This window comes from Gobius niger (assembly GCF_951799975.1).
Source record: "Gobius niger genome assembly, chromosome: 9".
Classification (NCBI taxonomy): domain Eukaryota; kingdom Metazoa; phylum Chordata; class Actinopteri; order Gobiiformes; family Gobiidae; genus Gobius; species Gobius niger.
In genome coordinates, this window is record NC_136860.1 from 2,305,644 (window position 1) to 2,332,776 (window position 27,133).

The 27,133-nt window shown below is 46.6% G+C and overlaps 1 protein-coding gene across 2 annotated transcripts in view; it reads left to right on the forward strand.

Annotated features, from left to right (window-relative positions):
* Nucleotides 1–27,133, forward strand: part of LOC306967790 (poly(rC)-binding protein 3) — an 89,804-nt gene that overhangs the window by 61,561 nt on the left and 1,110 nt on the right. Inside the window, exons 11-16 of one of the 2 annotated variants that reach the window (XM_079562974.1) lie at nucleotides 5,209–5,337; nucleotides 6,192–6,266; nucleotides 6,331–6,372; nucleotides 16,088–16,163; nucleotides 19,755–19,807; nucleotides 21,122–21,291. In XM_079562974.1, the coding sequence (XP_079419100.1) occupies nucleotides 5,209–5,337; nucleotides 6,192–6,266; nucleotides 6,331–6,372; nucleotides 16,088–16,163; nucleotides 19,755–19,807; nucleotides 21,122–21,291 (545 nt within the window). Of the gene's footprint in view, nucleotides 1–5,208; nucleotides 5,338–6,191; nucleotides 6,267–6,330; nucleotides 6,373–16,084; nucleotides 16,164–19,754; nucleotides 19,808–21,121; nucleotides 21,292–27,133 lie in introns of both variants that reach the window. The other variant, XM_079562973.1, reaches the window with a different exon arrangement.

The following is a 27,133-nucleotide window of genomic DNA, read 5'->3' on the forward strand; positions in this document are numbered from 1 at the left end:
AACAGTATGCGAGGCTTAAACTGCCCAATGCTGCAGGTTAACTATGGACCTGGCAACCCTGTGGTTCACATTACCAGCAACTGTAAAGTCTAAACCTGTTGCAGTAAAAGTAGATGTGATGTTCTGCTCGGTTTGAATCAAATTCTGTTTTTACATCAGTCAGTTTGACCCAGAACTCGCCCGAAGCCAAACAGCGGAGCAGGATTTGATTGACAAACACGTTTGTCAAAGCGTAAATATCAGTCCTATTGTAATTTTGGATGATTTACATTAAAAAAGTGCCTTTTATCGAGCACGTCTCAGACATTGTGCGTTTTCTGGCTGGAGTTTTAAAACTTTATATTAAAAAGAGCCTCTTTTTGAACAAACAGACCCCAAAGACTCGGATCCCAAGAAGTCAATTAAAAAGCAGAACATTTGAATCCCTCCTGCATTTCTGAAGATATTTAAATATTTCACCAAACAGAGGAATCAGAGAAACTGGACACTTAGGAATGTGATTTAAACCCAAACGTTTCTGGCAGTAAAAATAATCAATAACGTGTGTGTCTACTGCTGGCGTGAACCCTGTAGTGCTGTTGTAGTGACGGTGTGTGCTGTTGTAGTGACGGTGTGTGCTGTTGTAGTGACGGTGTGTGCTGTTGTAGTGACGGTGTGTGCTGTTGTAGTGACGGTGTGTGCTGTTGTAGTGACGGTGTGTGCTGTTGTTGTGACGGTGTGTGCTGTTGTAGTGACGGTGTGTGCTGTTGTAGTGACGGTGTGTGCTGTTGTTGTGACGGTGTGTGCTGTTGTAGTGACTGTGTGCTGTTGTAGTGACGGTGTGTGCTGTTGTTGTGACGGTGTGTGCTGTTGTAGTGACGGTGTGTGCTGTTGTAGTGACTGTGTGCTGTTGTAGTGAAGCTTGTAGTGACGGTGTGTGCTGTTGTTGTGACGGTGTGTGCTGTTGTAGTGACGGTGTGTGCTGTTGTAGTGACGGTGTGTGCTGTTGTAGTGACGGTGTGTGCTGTTGTAGTGACGGTGTGTGCTGTTGTAGTGACGGTGTGTGCTGTTGTTGTGACGGTGTGTGCTGTTGTAGTGACTGTGTGCTGTTGTAGTGACGGTGTGTGCTGTTGTTGTGACGGTGTGTGCTGTTGTAGTGACGGTGTGTGCTGTTGTAGTGACTGTGTGCTGTTGTAGTGAAGCTTGTAGTGACGGTGTGTGCTGTTGTTGTGACGGTGTGTGCTGTTGTAGTGACGGTGTGTGCTGTTGTAGTGACGGTGTGTGCTGTTGTAGTGACGGTGTGTGCTGTTGTAGTGACGGTGTGTGCTGTTGTAGTGACGGTGTGTGCTGTTGTAGTGACGGTGTGTGCTGTTGTAGTGACGGTGTGTGCTGTTGTAGTGACGGTGTGTGCTGTTGTAGTGACGGTGTGTGCTGTTGTAGTGACGGTGTGTGCTGTTGTAGTGACGGTGTGTGCTGTTGTTGTGACGGTGTGTGCTGTTGTAGTGACGGTGTGTGCTGTTGTAGTGACTGTGTGCTGTTGTAGTGACTGTGTGCTGTTGTAGTGAAGCTTGTAGTGACGGTGTGTGCTGTTGTTGTGACGGTGTGTGCTGTTGTTGTGACGGTGTGTGCTGTTGTTGTGACGGTGTGTGCTGTTGTAGTGACTGTGTGCTGTTGTAGTGACTGTGTGCTGTTGTAGTGAAGCTTGTAGTGACGGTGTGTGCTGTTGTTGTGACGGTGTGTGCTGTTGTAGTGACGGTGTGTGCTGTTGTAGTGACGGTGTGTGCTGTTGTAGTGACGGTGTGTGCTGTTGTAGTGACGGTGTGTGCTGTTGTAGTGAAGCTTGTAGTGACGGTGTGTGCTGTTGTAGTGACGGTGTGTGCTGTTGTAGTGACGGTGTGTGCTGTTGTAGTGACGGTGTGTGCTGTTGTAGTGACGGTGTGTGCTGTTGTAGTGAAGCTTGTAGTGACGGTGTGTGCTGTTGTAGTGACGGTGTGTGCTGTTGTAGTGACGGTGTGTGCTGTTGTAGTGACGGTGTGTGCTGTTGTTGTGACGGTGTGTGCTGTTGTAGTGACGGTGTGTGCTGTTGTTGTGACGGTGTGTGCTGTTGTAGTGACGGTGTGTGCTGTTGTAGTGACGGTGTGTGCTGTTGTAGTGACGGTGTGTGCTGTTGTAGTGACGGTGTGTGCTGTTGTAGTGACGGTGTGTGCTGTTGTAGTGACGGTGTGTGCTGCTGTAGTGACGGTGTGTGCTGTTGTTGTGACGGTGTGTGCTGTTGTTGTGACGGTGTGTGCTGTTGTAGTGACGGTGTGTGCTGTTGTAGTGACGGTGTGTGCTGTTGTAGTGACGGTGTGTGCTGTTGTAGTGACGGTGTGTGCTGTTGTAGTGACGGTGTGTGCTGTTGTAGTGACGGTGTGTGCTGTTGTAGTGACGGTGTGTGCTGCTGTAGTGACGGTGTGTGCTGCTGTAGTGACGGTGTGTGCTGTTGTAGTGACGGTGTGTGCTGTTGTAGTGACGGTGTGTGCTGTTGTAGTGACGGTGTGTGCTGCTGTAGTGACGGTGTGTGCTGCTGTAGTGACGGTGTGTGCTGTTGTAGTGACGGTGTGTGCTGTTGTAGTGACGGTGTGCTGTTGTAGTGAAGCTTGTAGTGACGGTGTGTGCTGTTGTAGTGACGGTGTGTGCTGTTGTTGTGACGGTGTGTGCTGTTGTTGTGACGGTGTGTGCTGTTGTTGTGACGGTGTGTGCTGTTGTAGTGACGGTGTGTGCTGTTGTAGTGAAGCTTGTAGTGACGCTGTGTGCTGTTGTTGTGACCGTGTGTGCTGTTGTAGTGACGGTGTGTGCTGTTGTTGTGACGGTGTGTGCTGTTGTAGTGACGGTTTGTGCTGCTGTAGTGACGGTGTGTGCTGTTGTAGTGACGGTGTGTGCTGTTGTAGTGAAGCTTGTAGTGACGCTGTGTGCTGTTGTTGTGACCGTGTGTGCTGTTGTAGTGACGGTGTGTGCTGTTGTAGTGACGGTTTGTGCTGCTGTAGTGACGGTGTGTGCTGTTGTAGTGACGGTGTGTGCTGTTGTAGTGACGGTGTGCTGTTGTAGTGAAGCTTGTAGTGACGGTGTGTGCTGTTGTTGTGACGGTGTGTGCTGTTGTAGTGACGGTGTGTGCTGTTGTAGTGACGGTGTGTGCTGTTGTAGTGACGGTGTGTGCTGTTGTAGTGACGGTGTGTGCTGCTGTAGTGACGGTGTGTGCTGCTGTAGTGACGGTGTGTGCTGTTGTAGTGACGGTGTGTGCTGTTGTAGTGACGGTGTGTGCTGTTGTAGTGACGGTGTGTGCTGTTGTTGTGACGGTGTGTGCTGTTGTAGTGACGGTGTGTGCTGTTGTAGTGACGGTGTGTGCTGTTGTAGTGACGGTGTGTGCTGTTGTAGTGACGGTGTGTGCTGCTGTAGTGACGGTGTGTGCTGCTGTAGTGACGGTGTGTGCTGTTGTAGTGACGGTGTGTGCTGTTGTAGTGACGGTGTGTGCTGTTGTAGTGACGGTTTGTGCTGCTGTAGTGACGGTGTGTGCTGTTGTAGTGACGGTGTGTGCTGTTGTAGTGACGGTGTGCTGTTGTAGTGAAGCTTGTAGTGACGGTGTGTGCTGTTGTAGTGACGGTGTGTGCTGTTGTAGTGACGGTGTGTGCTGTTGTTGTGACGGTGTGTGCTGTTGTTGTGACGGTGTGTGCTGTTGTTGTGACGGTGTGTGCTGTTGTTGTGACGGTGTGTGCTGTTGTAGTGACTGTGTGCTGTTGTAGTGACTGTGTGCTGTTGTAGTGAAGCTTGTAGTGACGGTGTGTGCTGTTGTAGTGACGGTGTGTGCTGTTGTAGTGACGGTGTGTGCTGTTGTTGTGACGGTGTGTGCTGTTGTAGTGACGGTGTGTGCTGTTGTAGTGACGGTGTGTGCTGTTGTTGTGACGGTGTGTGCTGTTGTAGTGACGGTGTGTGCTGTTGTTGTGACGGTGTGTGCTGCTGTAGTGACGGTGTGTGCTGCTGTAGTGACGGTGTGTGCTGTTGTAGTGACGGTGTGTGCTGTTGTAGTGACGGTGTGTGCTGTTGTAGTGACGGTGTGTGCTGTTGTAGTGACGGTGTGTGCTGCTGTAGTGACGGTGTGTGCTGTTGTAGTGACGGTGTGTGCTGCTGTAGTGACGGTGTGTGCTGCTGTAGTGACGGTGTGTGCTGCTGTAGTGACGGTGTGTGCTGTTGTAGTGACGGTGTGTGCTGTTGTAGTGACGGTGTGTGCTGCTGTAGTGACGGTGTGTGCTGTTGTAGTGACGGTGTGTGCTGTTGTAGTGACGGTGTGTGCTGTTGTAGTGACGGTTTGTGCTGCTGTAGTGACGGTGTGTGCTGTTGTAGTGACGGTGTGTGCTGTTGTAGTGAATGCTGTTGTAGTGAAGCTTGTAGTGACGGTGTGTGCTGTTGTAGTGACGGTGTGTGCTGTTGTAGTGACGGTGTGTGCTGCTGTAGTGACGGTGTGTGCTGCTGTAGTGACGGTGTGTGCTGTTGTAGTGACGGTGTGTGCTGTTGTAGTGACGGTGTGTGCTGTTGTAGTGACGGTGTGTGCTGCTGTAGTGACGGTGTGTGCTGCTGTAGTGACGGTGTGTGCTGTTGTAGTGACGGTGTGTGCTGTTGTAGTGACGGTTTGTGCTGCTGTAGTGACGGTGTGTGCTGTTGTAGTGACGGTGTGTGCTGTTGTAGTGACGGTGTGTGCTGTTGTAGTGACGGTGTGTGCTGCTGTAGTGACGGTGTGTGCTGCTGTAGTGACGGTGTGTGCTGTTGTAGTGACGGTGTGTGCTGTTGTAGTGACGGTTTGTGCTGCTGTAGTGACGGTGTGTGCTGTTGTAGTGACGGTGTGTGCTGTTGTAGTGACGGTGTGTGCTGCTGTAGTGACGGTGTGTGCTGCTGTAGTGACGGTGTGTGCTGTTGTAGTGACGGTGTGTGCTGTTGTTGTGACGGTGTGTGCTGTTGTTGTGACGGTGTGTGCTGTTGTAGTGACGGTGTGTGCTGTTGTAGTGACGGTGTGTGCTGTTGTAGTGACGGTGTGTGCTGTTGTAGTGAATGCTGTTGTAGTGAAGCTTGTAGTGACGGTGTGTGCTGTTGTAGTGAAGCTTGTAGTGAATGCTGTTGTAGTGAATGCTGTTGTAGTGACGGTGTGTGCTGTTGTAGTGAATGCTGTTGTAGTAAAGCTTGTAGTGACGCTGTGTGCAGTCCACAGGGGCGCAGGTGCAGGTGGCCGGGGACATGCTGCCTAACTCCACAGAGCGAGCGGTGACGATCTCCGGGACCCCAGAGGCCTGTGTGCAGTGCGTCCGCCAGATCTGCGTCGTCATGCTGGAGGTGACGTCACATTTACTGTCCTTTCATCCTTTAATATCTTTGTTTTCATGTCAGAGGAAAGAATGAAACTGTGAAGCCGCAGGTTTGAGCCTCACTGTAAAGAAAACAAAGACAGATGACAGCGAGTCTTTAATTTCCTCGGCAGTGTGATTTACCGCGATGCAAACTGTGATGGAGAAATACAGAGAGGAATCGTGATGGCACAACTTTAAGTAAATTTACCGACATATTTAAAGATAAAAATGCATCAAAATCGGATCAGTTCAGATTCAGGTTCCAAACAATGGTCTCTCCAGTGGCGACCTGTGGAAGTGAGAGTTGGACGATAAAAAAGACAGACAGGAGGAGAATAGAGGCTTTCTCTTAACAGCCCCTTAAACAGCCACATCAAAGCAAATCAGCAGCTTTTTACCATCTGAGAAACATTAAGATCAGAGGAATAGTGTCACCGATGCATATGACTGAAAGTATTTTATCTGCACTCTTGCCTTTTACTGTAATTGATTCATTTTATGTTGATGTTTTTATTGATTCTTTTTGCTTTCTTGTATTGTCTGCAACTGTGAAGCACTTTGAATTGCCTTGTGTATGAATTGTGCTCTACAAATAAACTTTGAAATGTGGACGTGGAGGCTTCTACGTGTTCCATGGACAGTGAAGAAAACAAATTGTAAATGAACTAACTCTAAAACCACACGGGGCTTTTTCATAACGAGACTTTGAATCAGGAACTTCTCGACGGAGCATTGAAAGTCATTTAGTTTTCAATCGAAACACGCTGGGTTGTTTATTTCACTGACGATCTCTCATTTTCTCTGAGTAATTGTGATGTTTCTGTGGTTTTTCCGTTGCAGTCTCCTCCTAAAGGCGCCACGATCCCGTACCGCCCGAAGCCGGCCTCCACCCCGGTCATTTTCTCTGGAGGACAGGTAAAGGAAGAGGTCTTTATGTACCATAATGTCAGAGTTAATGGTTTCTGCTCTCATTTTCCAGGCTTACACCATTCAGGGCCAGTACGCCGTCCCCCACCCCGACGTAAGTCCAGATGTAAACTCTAGGTGGGGCTGTTGTTGCAGTGCACACATGTTGGGGACATTTAACAACATATCATCACAGGCTATTCTCATTCAGACTCAGAGCATCAGACACGACAAGGTTTTCTCTGAACTGCAGCTTCACAACATCATTCAACCTCAATCACAGCAGCTCCCACACTTCCTCCTGTGTTTCCAGTGAAAAGAGTCGTCCAAAAATAATAATAAGAATCCGCGTATAATCCACCGGTCTTTAGCGAGTTTCTCTCAGTGTTTTGAGGAGCCGCGTGCGAGTGAATGTGACCAATGAAGGACCTCTACGAACTCCGAGACTGATCGCAAAGCAGTCCCAATGTGTGTGTATGTGCTGGGAACACATGTTTTTTTTTATTTTTTATCAGCTTATTTGAACAGGGATGATGCACATTAATTAACATCACTGTAGGGATGCATCGATACCGATACCAGTATCGGGTATCGGGCCGATACCACATGCTTGTACTCATACTCGTACTCATTCATGAGGTCCCGATACCAAAAACCGATACCATTTCACGTGCACCTACGAGGCGCAGCTCTCTGAGGAGAGAAGAAGCAACAAACTGGAGAATAGTTTAGTGTAAACACAATAATCCACATAGAGCTGACTTTATTACAGACTGCGCTCTCTAAACCAGAGTCTGAGCTGGATTTAACCAGAGCTTAATGTTGTTAGTGCTGCAGCGTCTGCAGTGTTTACAACATACAGGGTAACATTGCTAACTCGCGGCTAGCGCAGTTTTGGCCATTCTGACGCCGTTTTATGCCCAGGGGTTTATTCATCTGAAAAACTAACCCAGCGACTAAAAAGTCCTCAGAAAATCCAAATTAAAGACATACAGCATGTTTATATTGAGGGAAAATGAGCTGCAGCAGAAGAATGAAAACGCTGTAGCTTCTCGCTAAGTTACTACAAACACACGAGAAAATCTACAGGAGCTGAAGTAAAGACGAAAAGAGACCATTTAAGTAACATCTCAATACTATTGTTAAATAAAAATACATAAATGAATAAAGCACAAGCATTGAGGAGCTTTTGGACATGGGCTTTTCTGTCTGTGATGGACAGAGACATAAAAATAAAGAATTATATTGAATGAAAATAAAATAAATAAATAAATGGCATCAGCACAATTCTAATATAACTGCTCTTAAACGTGTCGCCGACTTTACTTAAGGAAATGTACATGAGTAAATTTACTAATTACAAACCAATCTGCAGTGAAAAAAGTAAGAACGTTGAAGAAAATGCCTTGTACTCGTATCGGTATTCGGTATCGGCGAGTACTTAAATCAAAGCACTCGTATCGGTTTTAGAAAAAGTGGTATCGGTGCGTCCCTACATCACTGTAAATGTGCCAGTTTTAGCTCTAAAGCTAGTTTTCAACTGTAATCCCTGGGCAAGACGTAGATTACCAATAGTAAACAATATACAACAACAATCATATTAACCTATAGATCAGGGATAGGCAAGTTTTCTTAACGGAGGCCAATTTTTTTCATTGTAAAATGACCGAGGGCTGAAGCCGCCAATTTTAGGCAAAACAAAAGCACTACACTGGAAAAATTAGCATCTTAAATGAGATAAATGACTTAAAATTGCTTGAATAAAGGTTCTTTGTGTTGAATTTGAGTCTGTTTGGACTAATCTAAGACAAAGAAAAAAATGCTGATGCCAATGGAACAAGCATGAAACCCACTTTGAAATCAGACAAAGGAACTTTTGCTTTTAAAAAGATTTGTTTTTCACTTGAAATTATACAATATAATCTGAGTTAAGAGAATAATGACTTGTTCCATTGGTGATAAGATGTTTTATCTGATCTAAAACCAGACCAAATCTACTCAAAACTTAGATTGAATCTCTTAATTCAAGTAGGTTTCTGTCATTTCTTCCTTAAAATTATTATTATTTTTCTTTCTACAAATGCCAGAGTTGTGCATGATATGACCTAATTGGGTGCATTGACAGTATTTCTTAAAGTTGTCCACTATTTGTCCAATATACTGCAGTGGTGATGACGAAAAGGTTTCATGACTGCCATCTACTGGTCACTGTCATGTTTGCGTGTGTTTGAGCGAAGGCTAATAAGAACTAGTTCGTTATCTGTTCTTTGTGGCAATAAAGTGACCAGATGTATAAAACTACACTGATTATACACATTAATGACATTCAGCGATTCATTATGAGATAAAGTTAAGTTATACTACACTCTCTGTGGAGAAGTTAGTTCTCTGCAGTTGACCCATCCTCAGTGTTGCCTGGCCTGTAGGAGCAGTGAGTTGGCGCTCGGTCGGGGACTCGTCTCCATGATGTGGAGCCAGGCTGATGGTCAGAAACACCTGGCTGGAGGATTCACCTATTGCACATGTTTTTACCAGTAACCTACGCAGACACGGGGAAAACATCCAAACTCCACACAGAGATACAATAAACCATACATTTCTTTTTAAATAGTTTATAGCAGTGGTTCTCAACCAAGGGGGTTGCGAGACAAATTTGGGGGGTCGCCAGATCATGTAGATAAAATATACATACTTTTTTAGCATATAGTATTATATTTTATTGTCGCTTGTGTGTGTCATTGTATGCCATTATATGTTTGTTATTTGATTTATTTTATTTTAGCCATTTGTTTTTTTCTTTGTTTTTTAAGAATTATGTAGGCTAATGATCCGATTCCTCACGGTGTGACCCGAGCGGGGGGTCAAGAACCCCTTTAACTGTTATAATAGGGGTCGCGGCTCCAAAAGGTTGAGAACCACTGGTTTATAGTAATGACAAATATAGTGTTTTTCGGGGCTTAGGCCACCGAGCCCATTGAGACCAACCCATTTCTTTTGTGCAGTGTCCATTCAGCACATAATGTGGACATTAAACACTTATAATGGTACATTTTTGCAACGCTTCATATGCTTTGATCAAGCTTAAGAAGCGAAAACTCAGATTTTTGCTTTCAAGGCTTTAAAACAGCATTTGTGCACTGACATGGCTACTGCCTGGAGAGACGCTGACATTTTTCCATGTCTTGTCATCGTCTGAAACATTAAATATACAGAATCAAGCCTAAAGTTAAGCCTCTTGTTTCCACATTCTGTTCATTTTCTTTGACTAATGTTGAGAAAAGGACTTTTATTCAGATCTTATCTATGTTAAACTATGGTTATATTAAAGCTTCCTCGGCCTCAGTGAAGTTTATTTATGCAGCGACTCTGAAACCGGGTCCTTGTAGCGTCTGGACTCGCGTTAGCTTCACCGTCACTGCTTTGCTAATGCGGCGTTAGCGGTTTGACGGCGCCATCGCTCACGCGCGAGGTCGACTCCGGTGCATTATCAGGGTTTCCACGACGATGAAGTCAGTGAGTGAAGCATTAAGGTCCTAAATTTAGTTTTTATGCCACAAATTGAGCGAAAATCTTTAAAATTCTTTGTAAGTAAGAAATGTCTCAGATCAGGTGTTAGTCCTGAGCCGCTGTGACTCCACCTGAGCCGCTGTGACTCCACCTGAGCCGCAGTGACTCGACCTGAGCCGCTGTGACTCGACCTGAGCCGCTGTGTCTCGACCTGAGCCGCTGTGACTCCACCTGAGCCGCAGTGACTCGACCTGAGCCGCTGTGACTCGACCTGAGCCGCTGTGTCTCGACCTGAGCCGCTGTGTCTCGACCTGAGCCGCTGTGACTCGACCTGAGCCGCTGTGACTCCACCTGAGCCGCTGTGACTCGACCTGAGCCGCTGTGACTCCACCTGAGCCGCTGTGACTCCACCTGAGCCGCTGTGACTCCACCTGAGCCGCTGTGACTCCACCTGAGCCGCTGTGTCTCCACCTGAGCCGCTGTGTCTCCACCTGAGCCGCTGTGTCTCCACCTGAGCCGCTGTGTCTCCACCTGAGCCGCTGTGACTCCACCTGAGCCGCTGTGACTCGACCTGAGCCGCTGTGACTCGACCTGAGCCGCTGTGACTCGACCTGAGCCGCTGTGACTCCACCTGAGCCGCAGTGACTCGACCTGAGCCGCTGTGACTCGACCTGAGCCGCTGTGTCTCGACCTGAGCCGCTGTGTCTCGACCTGAGCCGCTGTGACTCCACCTGAGCCGCTGTGTCTCGACCTGAGCCGCCGTGACTCGACCTGAGCCGCTGTGACTCCACCTGAGCCGCTGTGACTCCACCTGAGCCGCTGTGTCTCGACCTGAGCCGCTGTGACTCCACCTGAGCCGCTGTGACTCCACCTGAGCCGCTGTGACTGAGCCGCAGTGTCTCGACCTGAGCCGCAGTGTCTCGACCTGAGCCGCTGTGACTCGACCTGAGCCGCTGTGTCTCCACCTGAGCCGCTGTGTCTCGACCTGAGCCGCTGTGACTGAGCCGCTGTGTCTCGACTTGAGCCGCTGTGACTCCACCTGAGCCGCTGTGACTCGACCTGAGCCGCTGTGACTCCACCTGAGCCGCTGTGACTCCACCTGAGCCGCTGTGACTCGACCTGAGCCGCTGTGACTCCACCTGAGCCGCTGTGACTCCACCTGAGCCGCTGTGACTCCACCTGAGCCGCTGTGTCTCGACCTGAGCCGCTGTGACTCCACCTGAGCCGCTGTGACTTGACCTGAGCCGCTGTGACTCGACCTGAGCCGCTGTGACTCCACCTGAGCCGCTGTGACTCCACCTGAGCCGCTGTGACTCCACCTGAGCCGCTGTGTCTCGACCTGAGCCGCTGTGACTCCACCTGAGCCGCTGTGACTCCACCTGAGCCGCTGTGACTGAGCCGCAGTGTCTCGACCTGAGCCGCAGTGTCTCGACCTGAGCCGCTGTGACTCGACCTGAGCCGCTGTGTCTCCACCTGAGCCGCTGTGTCTCGACCTGAGCCGCTGTGACTGAGCCGCTGTGTCTCGACTTGAGCCGCTGTGACTCGACCTGAGCCGCTGTGTCTCGACTTGAGCCGCTGTGACTGAGCCGCTGTGACTCGACCTGAGCCGCTGTGACTGAGCCGCTGTGACTCGACCTGAGCCGCTGTGACTCCACTTGAGCCGCTGTGACTCGACCTGAGCCGCAGTGTCTCGACCTGAGCCGCTGTGTCTCGACCTGAGCCGCTGTGACTGAGCCGCTGTGTCTCGACCTGAGCCGCTGTGACTCGACCTGAGCCGCTGTGTCTCGACCTGAGCCGCTGTGACTCGACCTGAGCCGCTGTGACTCGACCTGAGCCGCAGTGTCTCGACCTGAGCCGCTGTGACTGAGCCGCTGTGACTCGACCTGAGCCGCTGTGACTCGACCTGAGCCGCTGTGACTCGACCTGAGCCGCTGTGTCTCGACCTGAGCCGCTGTGACTCGACCTGAGCCGCTGTGACTCGACCTGAGCCGCTGTGACTCCACCTGAGCCGCTGTGACTCCACCTGAGCCGCTGTGACTGAGCCGCAGTGTCTCGACCTGAGCCGCAGTGTCTCGACCTGAGCCGCTGTGACTCGACCTGAGCCGCTGTGTCTCCACCTGAGCCGCTGTGTCTCGACCTGAGCCGCTGTGACTGAGCCGCTGTGTCTCGACTTGAGCCGCTGTGACTCCACCTGAGCCGCTGTGACTCGACCTGAGCCGCTGTGACTCCACCTGAGCCGCTGTGACTCCACCTGAGCCGCTGTGACTCGACCTGAGCCGCTGTGACTCCACCTGAGCCGCTGTGACTCCACCTGAGCCGCTGTGACTCCACCTGAGCCGCTGTGTCTCGACCTGAGCCGCTGTGACTCCACCTGAGCCGCTGTGACTTGACCTGAGCCGCTGTGACTCGACCTGAGCCGCTGTGACTCCACCTGAGCCGCTGTGACTCCACCTGAGCCGCTGTGACTCCACCTGAGCCGCTGTGTCTCGACCTGAGCCGCTGTGACTCCACCTGAGCCGCTGTGACTCCACCTGAGCCGCTGTGACTGAGCCGCAGTGTCTCGACCTGAGCCGCAGTGTCTCGACCTGAGCCGCTGTGACTCGACCTGAGCCGCTGTGTCTCCACCTGAGCCGCTGTGTCTCGACCTGAGCCGCTGTGACTGAGCCGCTGTGTCTCGACTTGAGCCGCTGTGACTCGACCTGAGCCGCTGTGTCTCGACTTGAGCCGCTGTGACTGAGCCGCTGTGACTCGACCTGAGCCGCTGTGACTGAGCCGCTGTGACTCGACCTGAGCCGCTGTGACTCCACTTGAGCCGCTGTGACTCGACCTGAGCCGCAGTGTCTCGACCTGAGCCGCTGTGTCTCGACCTGAGCCGCTGTGACTGAGCCGCTGTGTCTCGACCTGAGCCGCTGTGACTCGACCTGAGCCGCTGTGTCTCGACCTGAGCCGCTGTGACTCGACCTGAGCCGCTGTGACTCGACCTGAGCCGCAGTGTCTCGACCTGAGCCGCTGTGACTGAGCCGCTGTGACTCGACCTGAGCCGCTGTGACTCGACCTGAGCCGCTGTGACTCGACCTGAGCCGCTGTGTCTCGACCTGAGCCGCTGTGACTCGACCTGAGCCGCTGTGACTCGACCTGAGCCGCTGTGACTCCACCTGAGCCGCTGTGACTCCACCTGAGCCGCTGTGACTCCACCTGAGCCGCTGTGTCTCGACCTGAGCCGCTGTGACTCGACCTGAGCCGCTGTGACTCCACCTGAGCATCGTGTTTCTGGAGGTCGGGGAAACCAGAGCACTGCCTTCAGCCTCCTCTGAAACGCTGCAGCGCCTCCTGAGTTTGTTCCTGATCCAGAGCGTGGTGTCCTGCACTGGTCAGCTCCTCCTTCCTCTTCCTCCTGAGCAGCTCCCTCCGCCCCACAACACTCTTTCACCGTCTTCTGAAGAGCGCTGTGAACGAACATTAGTCAGAGCAATAGTAGGATAGAAGCTTGTGTGGTTTAGCTGCGAGTCTTGCCCGGATACCTCCTTGTTTGTTGCCTCTCATCTTTAGAAAATAGTAAATCCATTGTTTCCATCGAATTTGACTTACTAAAAGCCACAGTCGTGAGTGAAGAGAAGGAGTGAATGTTCATTCTGGAGCCGCTCAAAGTGGTCATTTGTAACCAATATGCTGCAATTAAATGCAAATTAAATAAATGATAACACTATATAGCAGGGGTAGGCAACGTCAGGCCCGGGGGCCAAATCCGGCCCTCCAGCACAGAACCTCTGGTCCCCAAGATGGTTTTGAGAAATATTATTATGCAAATAAGAGATCAAATACCTGTTAAAGTAAGTCTTAAAATGCGAGAAATAGTGTCAGTGTTTTAAAAATGTCCTGTCTGAACATCCCTCTTGGTCATATAATGTTAAATAGTGATTCTCTACTGGTGGGTCGGGGCCCAAAAGCGGGTCATGGCAACATTTTTAGTGAGTCTATAGAGAATTTGTATTCAATATTTTCCATCCGAAACTGCATGGAAACACTATATGTGTCTGTTAAAATTGTATTGGGTTGTTTTGATCATAATTTTGATCATAATTTCAGTCTAATTTCAGTCTTAAAGGGAAATCTACAGCTTGTTTAACAAAAACTTGTGTGGAAAATACAATATTTGATACGATATATGACAAATGACAGTTTTATTTGGGTCCTCGGCTCGTCATCCGAGGGTAATGGTGGATCCCAACATTGGCATTTGCAGAATATAGTTTTTTACTACAATGTTGAGGTTCGGCCCTTGGGTGTTTTGGTGATGATGAAAATTGTCCCTCCACGACGCAAACTACGCAAACTACGCAAACTACGCAAACTACGCAAACTACGCAAACTACGCAAACTAGCATATTGGGGGCTTATGATTACGATGCAATAGAATTCCCTTTCAGGCTCTCCGAATGGGCTCGGACTAGAAGACGGTAAGACGGTAACTTGATTTTTGATGGTACCATGTAATATGTACAAAGGTTAGACAAAACAGACAACATTGAGAGTGGTCGTTCGAGTAGGAAACAATAGGTCACAGTAGTATTTACAAAGAAGAGAGATCATACACAGTCCCGCAGTCCCGACCCAGGGGCAGGTTTGAATGTCCAGGGGAAGTAGTGACCCATGGGGAGGAGTGAGTGAGTGTGAGGGACAGAGCAGGAGGTCGGGGGGGGGGGTTCCTTGTGGGAATCTCCAGGTGATTCTTCTTCTTTAGGCTTGAATCCTGTTTCAGTCGCTCGCCGTCAACCGTGAAAAACCTGGCCAAGTCCACATTTCCCTTAATGCGCGGCTCGTATGTCGTGGTCCGGCACTGGCAGTCGACTCCTGCAGCGGCGAATGGCGGGACGCGGTCACATGACCCTATTCTCTCGATAGCACGGGGGCAACCAGAGAGTAGGACAGGGGTAGGCAAGTTTTCTTAACGGAGGCCAATTTTTTTCATTGTAAAATGACCGAGGGCCGAAGCCGCCAATTTTAGGCCAAAGTAAAGCAACACACTGGAAAAATTAGCATCTTAAATGAGATAAATGAATTAAAATTGCTTGAATAAAGGTTCTTTGTGTTGAATTTGAGTCTGTTTGGACTAATCTAAGACAAAGATACAAATGCAGATGCCAATGGAACAAACATGAAACCCACTTTGAAATCAGACAAATGAACTTTTACTTTTAAACAGATTTGTTTTTCACTTGAAATGATACAATATAATCTGAGTTAAGAGAAAAATGACTTGTTCCATTGGTGAAAAGATGTTTTATCTGATCTAAGACCAGACCAAATCTACTCATACTTTAGATTGAATCTCTTAATTCATGTAGGTTTCTGTCATTTCTTCCTTAAAATTATTATTATTTTTCCAGTGCACTTTCTACAAATGCCAGAGTTGTGCATAATATATGACCTAATTGGGTGCATTGACAGTATTTCTCCCATTAAACCCTAAAAATGTTAAAGTACTTTCTGATTTGTGTCATAATGTTTCTCAAAATCCTCTTGAGGGCCAGAGGTTCTGTGCTGGAGGGCCGGATTTGTCCCCCGGGCCTGACGTTGCCGACCCCTGGAGTAGGAGAAGGGCAAGTACACTGGGAGATGATCAGAGTGGTCCGAGTTCAGGCACAGATGAAGGCTGTGAGAAAAGGGCTCTTGAACTTACGGGCCCACATACATTTCTGTGGGGAAATAAATAAACTTGTTATTGTGAAAATGAGAAATATCCTGTGTTTCTTGTTGAAAGTTTATGGGCTCAAATTGGTTCAAAACCTGCAATAAAATAAAACGCCTTCAGTGCCTCCTCGACAAAGGCAAACGTCCCAGGAGGAGACGAACAAGACTCTGCACCAAAGATACGTTTCATTCCGTGCAGCACTTTGGAGACATGTTCTGTTTGAAAACGGTGCTTTAAAGTGGATTCGATCTATATTTTATACGTGTATGTGTTTCCAAAGTCTTTATTGTGCATTGGTCTCCCAGAAGCTTCACTGTCGCCTGTTTTTGGTCGTTTGGTTGGAGGAAACGGGGCAGCACTTTGGGGGGTGGACGCCTGCAGAGGGAGGTCAGGGACAGGGTAAAACAGGAAAACAGAAAAAAGTAAATTCCTCAGCTTTAAAAGACTGGTATGATTTCCACGTCACTGTCCCGGTGTTTGTCCCCCCCGCCCCCGCCCCCCCCCCTGTTCGCCCCCTGATCCTCACCGTCAGCAGTTTGGCTTCTTGAGTTGTACTTTTTTTCTTTCCTTTCCTTTGCTGTGAGACTTTAACCTGTGAGCTCCTCTCTCCCTGTGTCCTGCCCCTCAGCAGCTGACTAAACTGCACCAGCTGGCCCTGCAGACTCCCCCCTTTACCCCCGTGGGACAGAGCACCCCCGCTTTCCCCGGTATGTACCCCTCCTCTCCTTTACGACTCTCCTACGAAAACCTGCCCCTACTGTGACCCACCTACTAACCTGCCCACGCCCGACCCACCGTGCACCCACACCGGAGCGTTAGCGGGTTCCCCTCGAGCAGATGAGCGGAGAAAGTATCACATGTGCCGCCATTTTGTGGAGAAACAAACGGAACCGGGACCTGTTTGAGTTCAGCTGATGTGAATGAAGGCGAGAGTGTGTGACTGTGTTTTTTTTTCAGGGCCTGATTTCACCGGAGGAAACTAACCACGACTGACGGTCTCTGATTGTGCACATACTAAGGGCTTAGAGACTAGCTGGAGACTCGAGCTGCCACTGGTCATAGAGACGTCCCCGAGATGTCTCCTGGACATGAGGCGAGTCTCCAGGTGAAAACAAGCAGGTCTCCGATAGGTCTGTCAGGAGGGGGGGCAAACTCATTTTGGGTCGTGGGCCGCATACGATAATAATATAAGCTGTGATTTGACTGTATTGACTGTCATTTTTTCTCACATTTTTGTCTTTTTTTTTTTTGTCAAATTTTTGTTGTTTTTTTGTCAAATTGTTGTCCTTTTTTCGTCAATTTTTTGTCATTTTTTGTCACATTTTTGTCAATTTTTTTTTGTCACATTTTTGTAATTTTTTCGTCAATTTTTTATCACATTTTTGTCCTTTTTTGTCACATTTTTGTCATTTTTTTGTCACATTTTTGTAATTTTTTTGTCACATTTTTGTCATTTTTTCGTCAATTTTTTATGACATTTTTGTCCTTTTTTGTCACATTTTTGTAGTTTTTTTGTCAATTTTTTGTCATTTTTTTGTCAGTTTTTTATCAAATTTTTGTCCTTTTTTGTCACATTTTTGTCATTTTTTTGTCACATTTTTGTCATTTTTTCGTCAATCTTTTATCACATTTTTGTCATTTTTTTTCACATTTTTGTCATTTTTTCGTCAATTTTTTTTCACATTTTTGTCATTTTTTGTCACATTTTTGTAGTTTTTTTTGTCAATTTTTTTGTCACATTTTTGTAGTTTTTTTGTCCGTTTTTTATCAAATTTGTGTCCTTTTTTGTCACATTTTTGTCATTTTTTTGTCAGTTTTTTATCAAATTTTTGTCCTTTTTTGTCACATTTTTGTCATTTTTTGTCACATTTTTGTCATTTTTTCGTCAATTTTTTATCACATTTTTGTCATTTTTTGTCAAATTTTTGTAGTTTTTTTTGTCACATTTTTGTCAATTTTTGTGACATTTTTGTGACATTTTTGCCACTTTTTCATCCATTTTTCGTCACTTTTTTGTCAATGTTTTCTCACTTTTTTGTCACATTTCCATCATTGTTTTCGACTCAGTTTTGTTGCTTTTTCACAGCTTTTTTCCAGAAGCTTTTGGACCAAACTGGAGAAAATGTGCTCGGTTCAGGTGGGAGTTAAGGGGTTAAAGCCGCACTAAGTAACGTGTTTACCTTAATAAATCCTTTCCGTAGTCCCTGTGGGGGTGATACAAGTGTTTATGGGATGATTGAAGGGTCTTTCATCTCCCCCTGGTGTCTCTGGCCAGAAAACCATGTTTGCAACTTGGCTGCCACCGGTCCGGAGCCACCAATACACACTAATGGAATCACGAAGAAGAAGCTAACATGCTAACGGGCAAAGCTAACTGCGGGCTAACGTCACTTTAAACAGTATTTACAGCCAAGTTTGAGTGGAAAAAAAAATCTCCGTTGTATAATTGGATGCACAGTAACCCTCTGTCCCTTTGTCTTTCCTGTCAGCGTAGCATTTACTCTCCAAGACAATTAATAAGTTAAAAAAATCGTAACTTGCTACGACACCTGCAGTTGCGCTTATGGCCTCTAGGGGGAAGAGTTACTTAGTACTGCTTTAATAACAACGGCTTACACTTGTATTGCACTTTACAATCCTGTGTCACAGGTTCCTCAAAGCACTACATCAGGGGTGTCCAAAGTACTTTTAACTGGCCTGCTGCGAATTCTGAAAATGTAAATGATATTTTATGTTTGTATTTTCTTTTTTTTTAATTTAAAGGGACTATGCGGAATTTAAAAATGTCAAAATTATGTATTTTCGTCCCCCTACATGTTCTTCCATGTCCTAATGTGTAGAATGAGCTCAGACCTGTTCACCAGAACTGCCTCTACAATCCTGCACTGTCACTCAGAAAGGTGTTACTTCGGGTCTGAAGTGCCGTCATGCACGAGCTTAATATAGAAACTGCAGTTACACGTATGACCTGAGGTGGCAGTAGTGAGTATAAAATGGCTAACTTGCATCTAGCCCCTTTAAAGCAGTACTAAGCAAAATACTGTTAAAGTGGCGCTAGCCCGCAGTTAGCTTTTCCCGTTAGCCTGTTAGCTTCTTCGTGACTCCATTAGTGTGTATTGGTGACTCCGGTCCGGTGGCAGTCAAGTTGCAAGTGTGGTTTTCTGGCCAGAGACACCAGGGGGAGATGAAAGACCCCCAGAGGGACTACGGGAAGGATTTATTAAGGTAAACACGTTGCTTTGTGCTGCTTTAATTGGATATAAAATAATGAACATCCATTAATAGAAAGCTGTGACAAAGGCAGTTTTTTAAAAGTTTTTTTTTACTTTAAGCATATTCAATTAAAAAGCATAATTAACATTTTATTGAATTTGCTAACTTTAACACAATAGAGGTGAAGTTATATATCTGACCTCTACTGTGTGCGGTCCAGTTGTTTGTATATTTTTCTGTACGTGGCCCTCATTGAAAAAGGTTTGGACCCCCCTGCACTCCATAGTAGTCATTATTCATTCACTCCACACTCGGTGGTGGTAAGCTGTTATTGAAGCCACAGCCGACCCTGGGGCAGACTGTCCATTTATACATTGCAGGGACGTCACAGCTTGAGGACAACAAATACATTTAGTTTTCAGGACACGGCTGCTAAAAGACCACACAGAGACTTGAGAAAGACTCCATGCAGTCTCTGAAATCGATCATGTTTGTTTTCACCGAGACCACCTGGAGACTCGCCTTATCTCCAAGGGACGACTCAGAGCCTTTTGTTCCTTGTGCAACCTTCAACCTTCATCCACATTTCCAGTAGTTTTGTGAGGGATTGGAGTGAGGGACGACTTATTAATGCTCCAGAACAACATTTGAAAACTTTATGTCAGAGCTTTTCAATAGTTTTGCAAATGACCTGCTCCCAGATTTGTTCCATAAAAGCATCTATTTTGCTTTCATGTGTCCTCCTTATTACCAGTATTATTCCAACATATAAATCTCCACCAACTCAAATAAAGCGTCTTTTCTCTCCTAATATTCTCGAGTGAAGTTGAGAGCAGCCGTGTTTGTTGTAGGTGTGCGGTGAATGAAAGCGCTTCAGTTTCCTGTCGATGAAAGTGGTTAAGCTGCGCCTCCTCACGCCTCAGATCATGGAAGTGTTTTAATAAAGGTATTATTCCCGGAGTCCCGAGTCCTCGCCCACAGACGTCAGGAGTCCGGTGGAGCTCAGAGTCTTGAATGGCGCCTAATCCTGACGCCGCTAATCCCTCTCCCTGTCAGATATCGTTCTTTTGTCTTTTGTGCCGCAGGGTTGGACGCCGGCGCTCCAGCCAGCACCCACGAGCTCACCATCCCCAACGACGTGAGTCACCAACTAAACTTCACCATAATAAGATCCACCTCTGTGTTTACGTTTTGCATTTAAAGATAAAAGTTAGTCAGATCATCCATCTTTAATCCAGGGCCAGGTCGCAGAGGGAAAACCGATGAAATCAATCCATAAAACATCAACATAAAAGTTAATTAATGACAGTAAAAAGCAACAGTGCAGATCAGTTACTTCCAGTGTCATAATCACGGGGGGAAAATAACTTGATTTGAACATTGTCAGAGTCTGAGGCCTGTCTCACATCCTCATGAAGACTGTTCCACATTTTAGCCTCAGCGTGTTTAGTCCTGACTCTGGGAGCCACCAGGAGACCCCTCCCTGAGATAGATCCAAGAAATGATCTGGAGCTCTGTTGTCGTAGGCTTCGTGCCCCTGTAGGGTCTTCCAGGACAAACAGGTCCTATAGGTGACGGGTCAGAAAAAGACAAGTTCAGAAGCTCCTTATGAGAGACCAACAGGCCTGGTTAGAACCATGGGTCCTCCTGTGGACCCACCACCTGCAGGAGGAGCCATAAGGGGCTGGTGCAGTGTGATTTGTGCAACTCCAACAGCTGCCCCCACGACCCGGCAACGGACAAGTGGAAGAAGATGGATGGATGGATGGATGGATGTCAAAGATCCCAGCCTGACCCAGAGGGATACATGTAGAAGAAGCAGGGTTTGGTTTTTTGTGGGATTTAGGGTTAGGGTTTAGCCCTGAGGTCTCGGGGTACATAAAGGTGGGCCTGAGCAGCAGTCTCAGCAAAGATGCCTAGACTTCCCGATCCACACAGACCTTCTCCAGCTGTTCTGACCTGGAGGCCACACCAGGCCACAGAGACATGTCCCTCCAGCGTGTCCTGGGTCTGGGCCTCCTCCCTGTAGGACATGTCTGGAGCACCTCCTGAAGGAGGGACCAGGAGGCATCTGAACGATGCCCGAGCCTCAGCTGCTCCTTTCAACGTGAAGGAGCAGCAACTCTACTCCGAGCTCCTCACCCCCAGCCACCCTACAAAGGAAAATCATTTCCCCCGCGATCTCGTCCTTTTCATTACCCAGATCTCATGACCATCGGTGAGGGTGGGAACGTAGGTCGGTCAATAATTCGAGAGCTTTGCCCCGACTCAGCTCCCTCTTCACCACGACCGTCCGATACAGATCAGATTGATTGATTTAACATGGACTTTACCTGAATGAAGAAAACAGCCAGGATTATTGCCTGTTTCAAATAATTTTCAGCTTCTCCCCCGTCACCGACATTTCAATCAGTGATAACAGTTTTCTCCCTGTTTTTGTCGCCCCCTGCAGTTGATCGGGTGCATCATCGGGCGCCAGGGCTCGAAGATAAACGAGATCCGTCAGATGTCGGGCGCTCAGATCAAGATCGCCAACGCCCTGGAGGGTTCGAGCGAGCGGCAGATCACCATCACGGGCAGCCCCGCCAACATCAGCCTGGCCCAGTACCTCATCAACGCACGGTACGCCCTAAAACATGTACACTAGGGTCCCCGCCAACATCAGCCTGGCCCAGTACCTCATCAACGCACGGTACGCCCTAAAACATGTACACTAGGGTCCCCGCCAACATCAGCCTGGCCCAGTACCTCATCAACGCACGGTATACACCCTAAAACATGTACACTAGTGTCCCCGCCAACATCAGCCTGGCCCAGTACCTCATCAACGCACGGTACGCCCTAAAACATGTACACTAGGGTCCCCGCCAACATCAGCCTGGCCCAGTACCTCATCAACGCACGGTACGCCCTAAAACATGTACACTAGGGTCCCCGCCAACATCAGCCTGGCCCAGTACCTCATCAATGCACGGTACGCCCTAAAACATGTACACTAGGGTCCCCGCCAACATCAGCCTAGCCCAGTACCTCATCAACGCACGGTATACACCCTTATACATGTACACTAGGGTCCCCGCGAATCGGCTCTTTGATGATCTAGATCTTGATTATGAAAAGAGTCTTGGTGTTGTATGTCTGTGTAGGCTCTCAGTCGCACAGGAGTTGTCCATCTTCAGTGAAGGTTCTCGAGTCGTCGTCTGTCCTGAAGCGTAGTTGAAGCGTCAAGCGTTTCGCCTCTTTGTCGGTGACACTAAGGTTCAGTTCAGCCCAGATAAAGACCACAGGGAGGAGTTTAGTTTGGCTCCTCCCCTCTATTAACGGCCACTCTCACATGTGGGTAAATGTCTTTGTAGTTATGAGTCCTAACAACCTGAGTTTCAGACTGAACGGCCCGAACCTCAGCTGATCCCTGATAATTACCGGCCTGTTGATTTGTCCTGGGCTGAGTTTCAGCCTCATTAACATAACAAAGCCCTCCAGGTCCGGGCCGCAGGAGGTTAATGTACAGCAGATACAGCAGAGACCTGTTCATGGAGGGATTACGTTTTATTTTAGCTAAAATGTTAACGCCTCTGTCCTCCTCTGTGTGGTTTGTAATCCAGAGGTTTTACAGCTGCGGTGACACTTTTCTCTAACTAGTTTTCACGCGTCAGACTCTCGTATTGACGGTTTTTGACACTTTTTGACATGTGAATGACGTACAGCTCTCGCCGACACACAAACCAGCAGCTTTTAGGCCAGACCTGGGCCGAGGTGATTGAATCCGGCCGACGACTTGTAGGATTCAATCACCTCGATGTAATTCAAAAGTATGTCAAAAAAAAAAAAAGGAAAGTAAGTCTCGCCCTTTCCTTTGCAGATTTATGATTTTTTAAAGAAACTACCAGAATGCTCACTCCACTAGTGTTAAATAAAAATAAAAGGAAAGAATTCCACACGTGTCCATTATTCTTTATTCATTGAAAAAGTTTCCTCAATAGTATTTTTCCCAATCAAAACATATTTTTATTTAGGAGCTTTTGTTAATGGACCCCGATGATACACTCCCCAAGTCCCCATGTATGTTTTGGTCCCCAGGGAAATGTACTTATACTTAACGAGTATAAGAAGTTGAATAAGCTAAATAACGATGCTCACACATGCGCGTCCTTGGCTTGACATGGCTAAATATTTTCAGAAAATAATAGTCCTACTTAATACCAGTATCAGATATTCAAAATACACACTTTAGTGTAATGTACAACAGGATAAAGTTGAGCAGAATAAGTTTGAGTTATTGTTGGTGCGGCACTGACTCAATTCAGGCTTCTTATGTGGCCTTAAGAAAATTAATTACCCCCCCTGAACTAGACGGATTAAACTCCCGCGGAGACACGGGGAAAATCCAGTCTCTGCAGAGGACCTGTTTATAAAACTCTCACTACAGGCGAGCTGCACTGTAGGAGGTAAAAAGTGAAGGTTTGATCAGTGTCTTGAAGTTTGTGATACAGAATATCCTTTAGAAAGATGTCCCCCTAAAACGCCTTTTCTTTCCTTACTTCGTATTCATTAACCTCTTAACCTTAACCTGAGCCAGTTCGGCTTTGCCCAAATCTAAAAGCTTCTTGGAAAAAAAGTGTCAAAATAGCAACAGAAATGAGATGAAATCTTGGACACGACTAAAGAGCCACAAAAAAAGGAACAAAAATGCGATGAAAGAGAAGTCTTAGCTTTCAAATGAGAAGGCACACTGGCCTATAGCCTGTCAGCACGGGTTGAGAAGTTTTTAAATTTGGGTAAAACCGAACAGGAGAAAATGTACTTGGATAAAGGGATATTTCAGGATTTTTGACATCAGGCCTCATTTCCTAGTTATCCAGAGTGTTACTGATTTCTGGAGATATTTATGTATATTTTTTTTAATTCATGCAGTCCTTATATTTGAAGAGTTTCATGGCGCTAGGCTAGTGCTAGGCTAATGCAAGACTCTGGATAACTAGGAAATGAGGCCCTATGTCAAAAATCCTGAAATATCCCTTTAACCGCCTTAAAGGGATATTTCAGGATTAAGGGTTAACATGGTGAAATGTAAACTGTAGCTAGAACTAAAACTACTGTTTTTTTTAAAGTTTTATTTTATTTCTATGGAATATTTACAGCTTTATATGTGTCCCTAAGTTACCGAACTCTCCTCTAATGGTTCAGTCCAAAGACATCATCAAGAAGTTGTTCCTTCAGAAGAACATTTCCCACGACTCTTTCTCTTCGATGTTTCCATGTTTCTGTCCACACTTATTTAACAATATCTATAAGAAATGTAGTTTCATGGGTACAGCATGTGCCTTTGTGTTCGTCACCATTCATCATTTTCTTTTTTACAAACTGCTAATGTGAATCCATCCCCACCCCCCCAGACCACAGGTTTGGAAACATGGCCTCTGGGATCCCATTTCTGATCCAATTAACCAAACTTTACCAAAGTCTTCCTCCTCGCCTCGTCTTCGTCCCGAACGTCCGGCCTCTCGTTTGATTCCCCCCCCCCCCCCCCCACTCCTGCCCACCCCGTGTTTCTCTGCGCCGCCTGATAAACCCCTCGCTCCGACGCCCGCGGACACATCAGAAAGAGCCGGTTTCCTCCCTCACTTTTGGATAAATTTGTGATTTCCCGACGCCTTGATGATGGATTTCAAAGAGACACGGGGATTAAAACGAGGTGGCCAAAAGCGCGGCGTAAACAGAATTTAATGTATGCGCAGAGATAAGGGAGATGTTTGTGCGAGGGAAGGGATCGACGGACAAATTAAAACACGGAGAGGGCAGGGGACCGGCTAACCACTCTGCCACCGTGACACGGGAGGACGCCGAGGTAAAGCGTTCAGAGACGCCGCTGTGAAACTTTCCCTTAATACTGACATGAATGTAAGGCTTTCACACTGTGGTCAATGTCCACATTTACATCGTTACGTTTCTCCAATTTCTCCAGCATTACTTTAACTCCTTAACTCCCACCTGAACGGATCCCATTTTCTCCAGTTTGGTTTTACCCTATAATCGAAAAGCTTCTTGGGGAAAGAAGCACCAAAACAGCCACAAAAAATGAGAAGAAAACAAGGATGTAAATGCAACAAAAATGTGACAAAAATTCAACAAAAATGTGACAAAAATTCAACAAAAATGTGACAAAAACTCAACCAAAATGTGACAAAAACGACCCCGGAAGTAGAGCTGTGACGTCACCACTTAACAAACGTAGAGAGGTTAAAAACCTGGATTGGTCACTGTGTCTCAGACCAAATGGGATTGACCCGTGGGGTTCCCCAGGGGTGGATCCTGGGACCCCTCTTGTTCAATCCACTGTGAGAGGGGGTCGCTTATACAAAAAAGAGGTCGGCTGAGGCGTGGTTTATTTATCATAACTCTCCTATGGCAGCTTCACATTCCTTTTCCTCGTTTATATTGGGCTGTGTTCTTCCTTTAGCATTATAGGCTTCTATGAGTAGGGCTGGGTACCGTTAAACGGTGCCTACTTGGTACCGACCGAAAAGCTCCGGTAGGGGGCGGTATCGAAAAACTTTTTTTTTCCGGTGCTAATTTTCTGTACTTTTTCTCTCCAAACGTCAATAAATGATCCACAGTGAGTCTAAAAAAGCCTGAACTCATGAGCAGCTTCAGCACAAACGCAGAAGCAAAGCTGTAACTTACTCACACTTCAGTCATTATCAGAGATGGCAGAGTCTGAGCCAGGACTAAACCAGGACTAAACCAGGACTTTCAGTAAACTGGTTAAAAACCAGGACTAAACCTGGACTGAATAAGAAACTAGACTCTTAGACAAATCCGATAGTGACAACAAGAAACACATGGGCTTTAGCTTTAGCCCCGCAGAGCCTGAAGTTACTGCTGTTGTTTAAACTCCAGCTGCACCGGAGCATTTGGGATCAAAGATTGTTTCTGAGGCGTGTCTGCACTCACTTGGCCATAACTTTTGCCAAAACATTGCCAAACAGTTAACACAATTATATTTAAGATTCTGCTAAACTAAGGTTTTCTTTAGTTTGACCATTTTCGTGATGTTTTTAGATTTACTTCCTTATTGGACACCGACAGGAAGTGACACAGATGAAGGCAAACAATTTTAAACTGTTGCCGTGCCGACCATGTTATGTTAATGTAAATGAGTCAAACTGCTGGAACTTTACTCTAACTATTTCCACTTAAAATTCAAATAAGAATAACTTTGCTGTCTGACATTTCTTTAAATTACATTAAAATTGCTGCTTGACTGAAACCAAAATAATAATGTCAGATGTTATCCGTCTGAATAAAAACCTGTCATATACACTTTAACATTATGACGTTAGATTCTGTAGAAACAAAAGCTCCTTGAAGTCATTGTTTTTCATAGAGACGTCTCTCCTCCAGCCTCCGCCACAAACACAGGGACAGATTTGTGTAAAAGCCACATTATTCACCGTGTTATCGGTCGCTGTCACAAATGATTCGATCTCTGAAATCCAATTTAAATCCCGCGCAGACGGACAGACGTCGAGTTTAAATGTTTCTGTTCGGGATAAAACGTCCACGAGTTTGGAGCACGAGCTGAAAACAGAGGAAACACAGAGGAAACTTTGAACAACTCTGAAAAACAAATTATTCTAATCTGTTTAACTGGTCACGTTCAGGCGACGTCACAACTTTGTAAATAAACTATAGTTTATAATGGAGTCAGTGCAGCTAAGATGGATGGATAAGAGATGGATAGATGGATGGATGGATGGATGGATAAGAGATGGATGGATGGATGAATAGATGGATAAGAGATGGATGGATAAGAGATGGATGGATGGATGAATAGATGGATAGATGAATAAGAGATAGATGGATGGATAAGAGATGGATGGATGGATGAATAGATGGATAGATGAATAAGAGATAGATGGATGGATAAGAGATAGATGGATGGATGAATAGATATAGATGGATAAGAGCTAGATGGATGGATGAATAGATGGATAAGAGATAGATGGATAAGAGATAGATGGATGGATGAATAGATGGATAAGAGATAGATGGATAAGAGATAGATGGATAACAGATAGATGGATGGATGAATAGATGGATAAGAGATAGATGGATGGATGGATGGATGGATAAGAGATAGATGGATGGATGGATGGATGGATAAGAGATAGATGGATGGATGAATAGATGGATAAGAGATAGATGGATGAGAGATGGATGGATAAGAGCTAGCTAGATGGATGAATAGATGGATAAGAGATAGATGGATGGATGGATGGATGGATAAGAGATAGATGGATGGATGGATAGATGGATAAGAGATAGATGGATGGATGGATAGGAGATAGATGGATAAGAGATAGATGGATAAGAGATAGATGGATGGATAGATGGATAAGAGATAGATGGATGGATGGATAGGAGATAGATGGATAAGAGATAGATGGATAAGAGATAGATG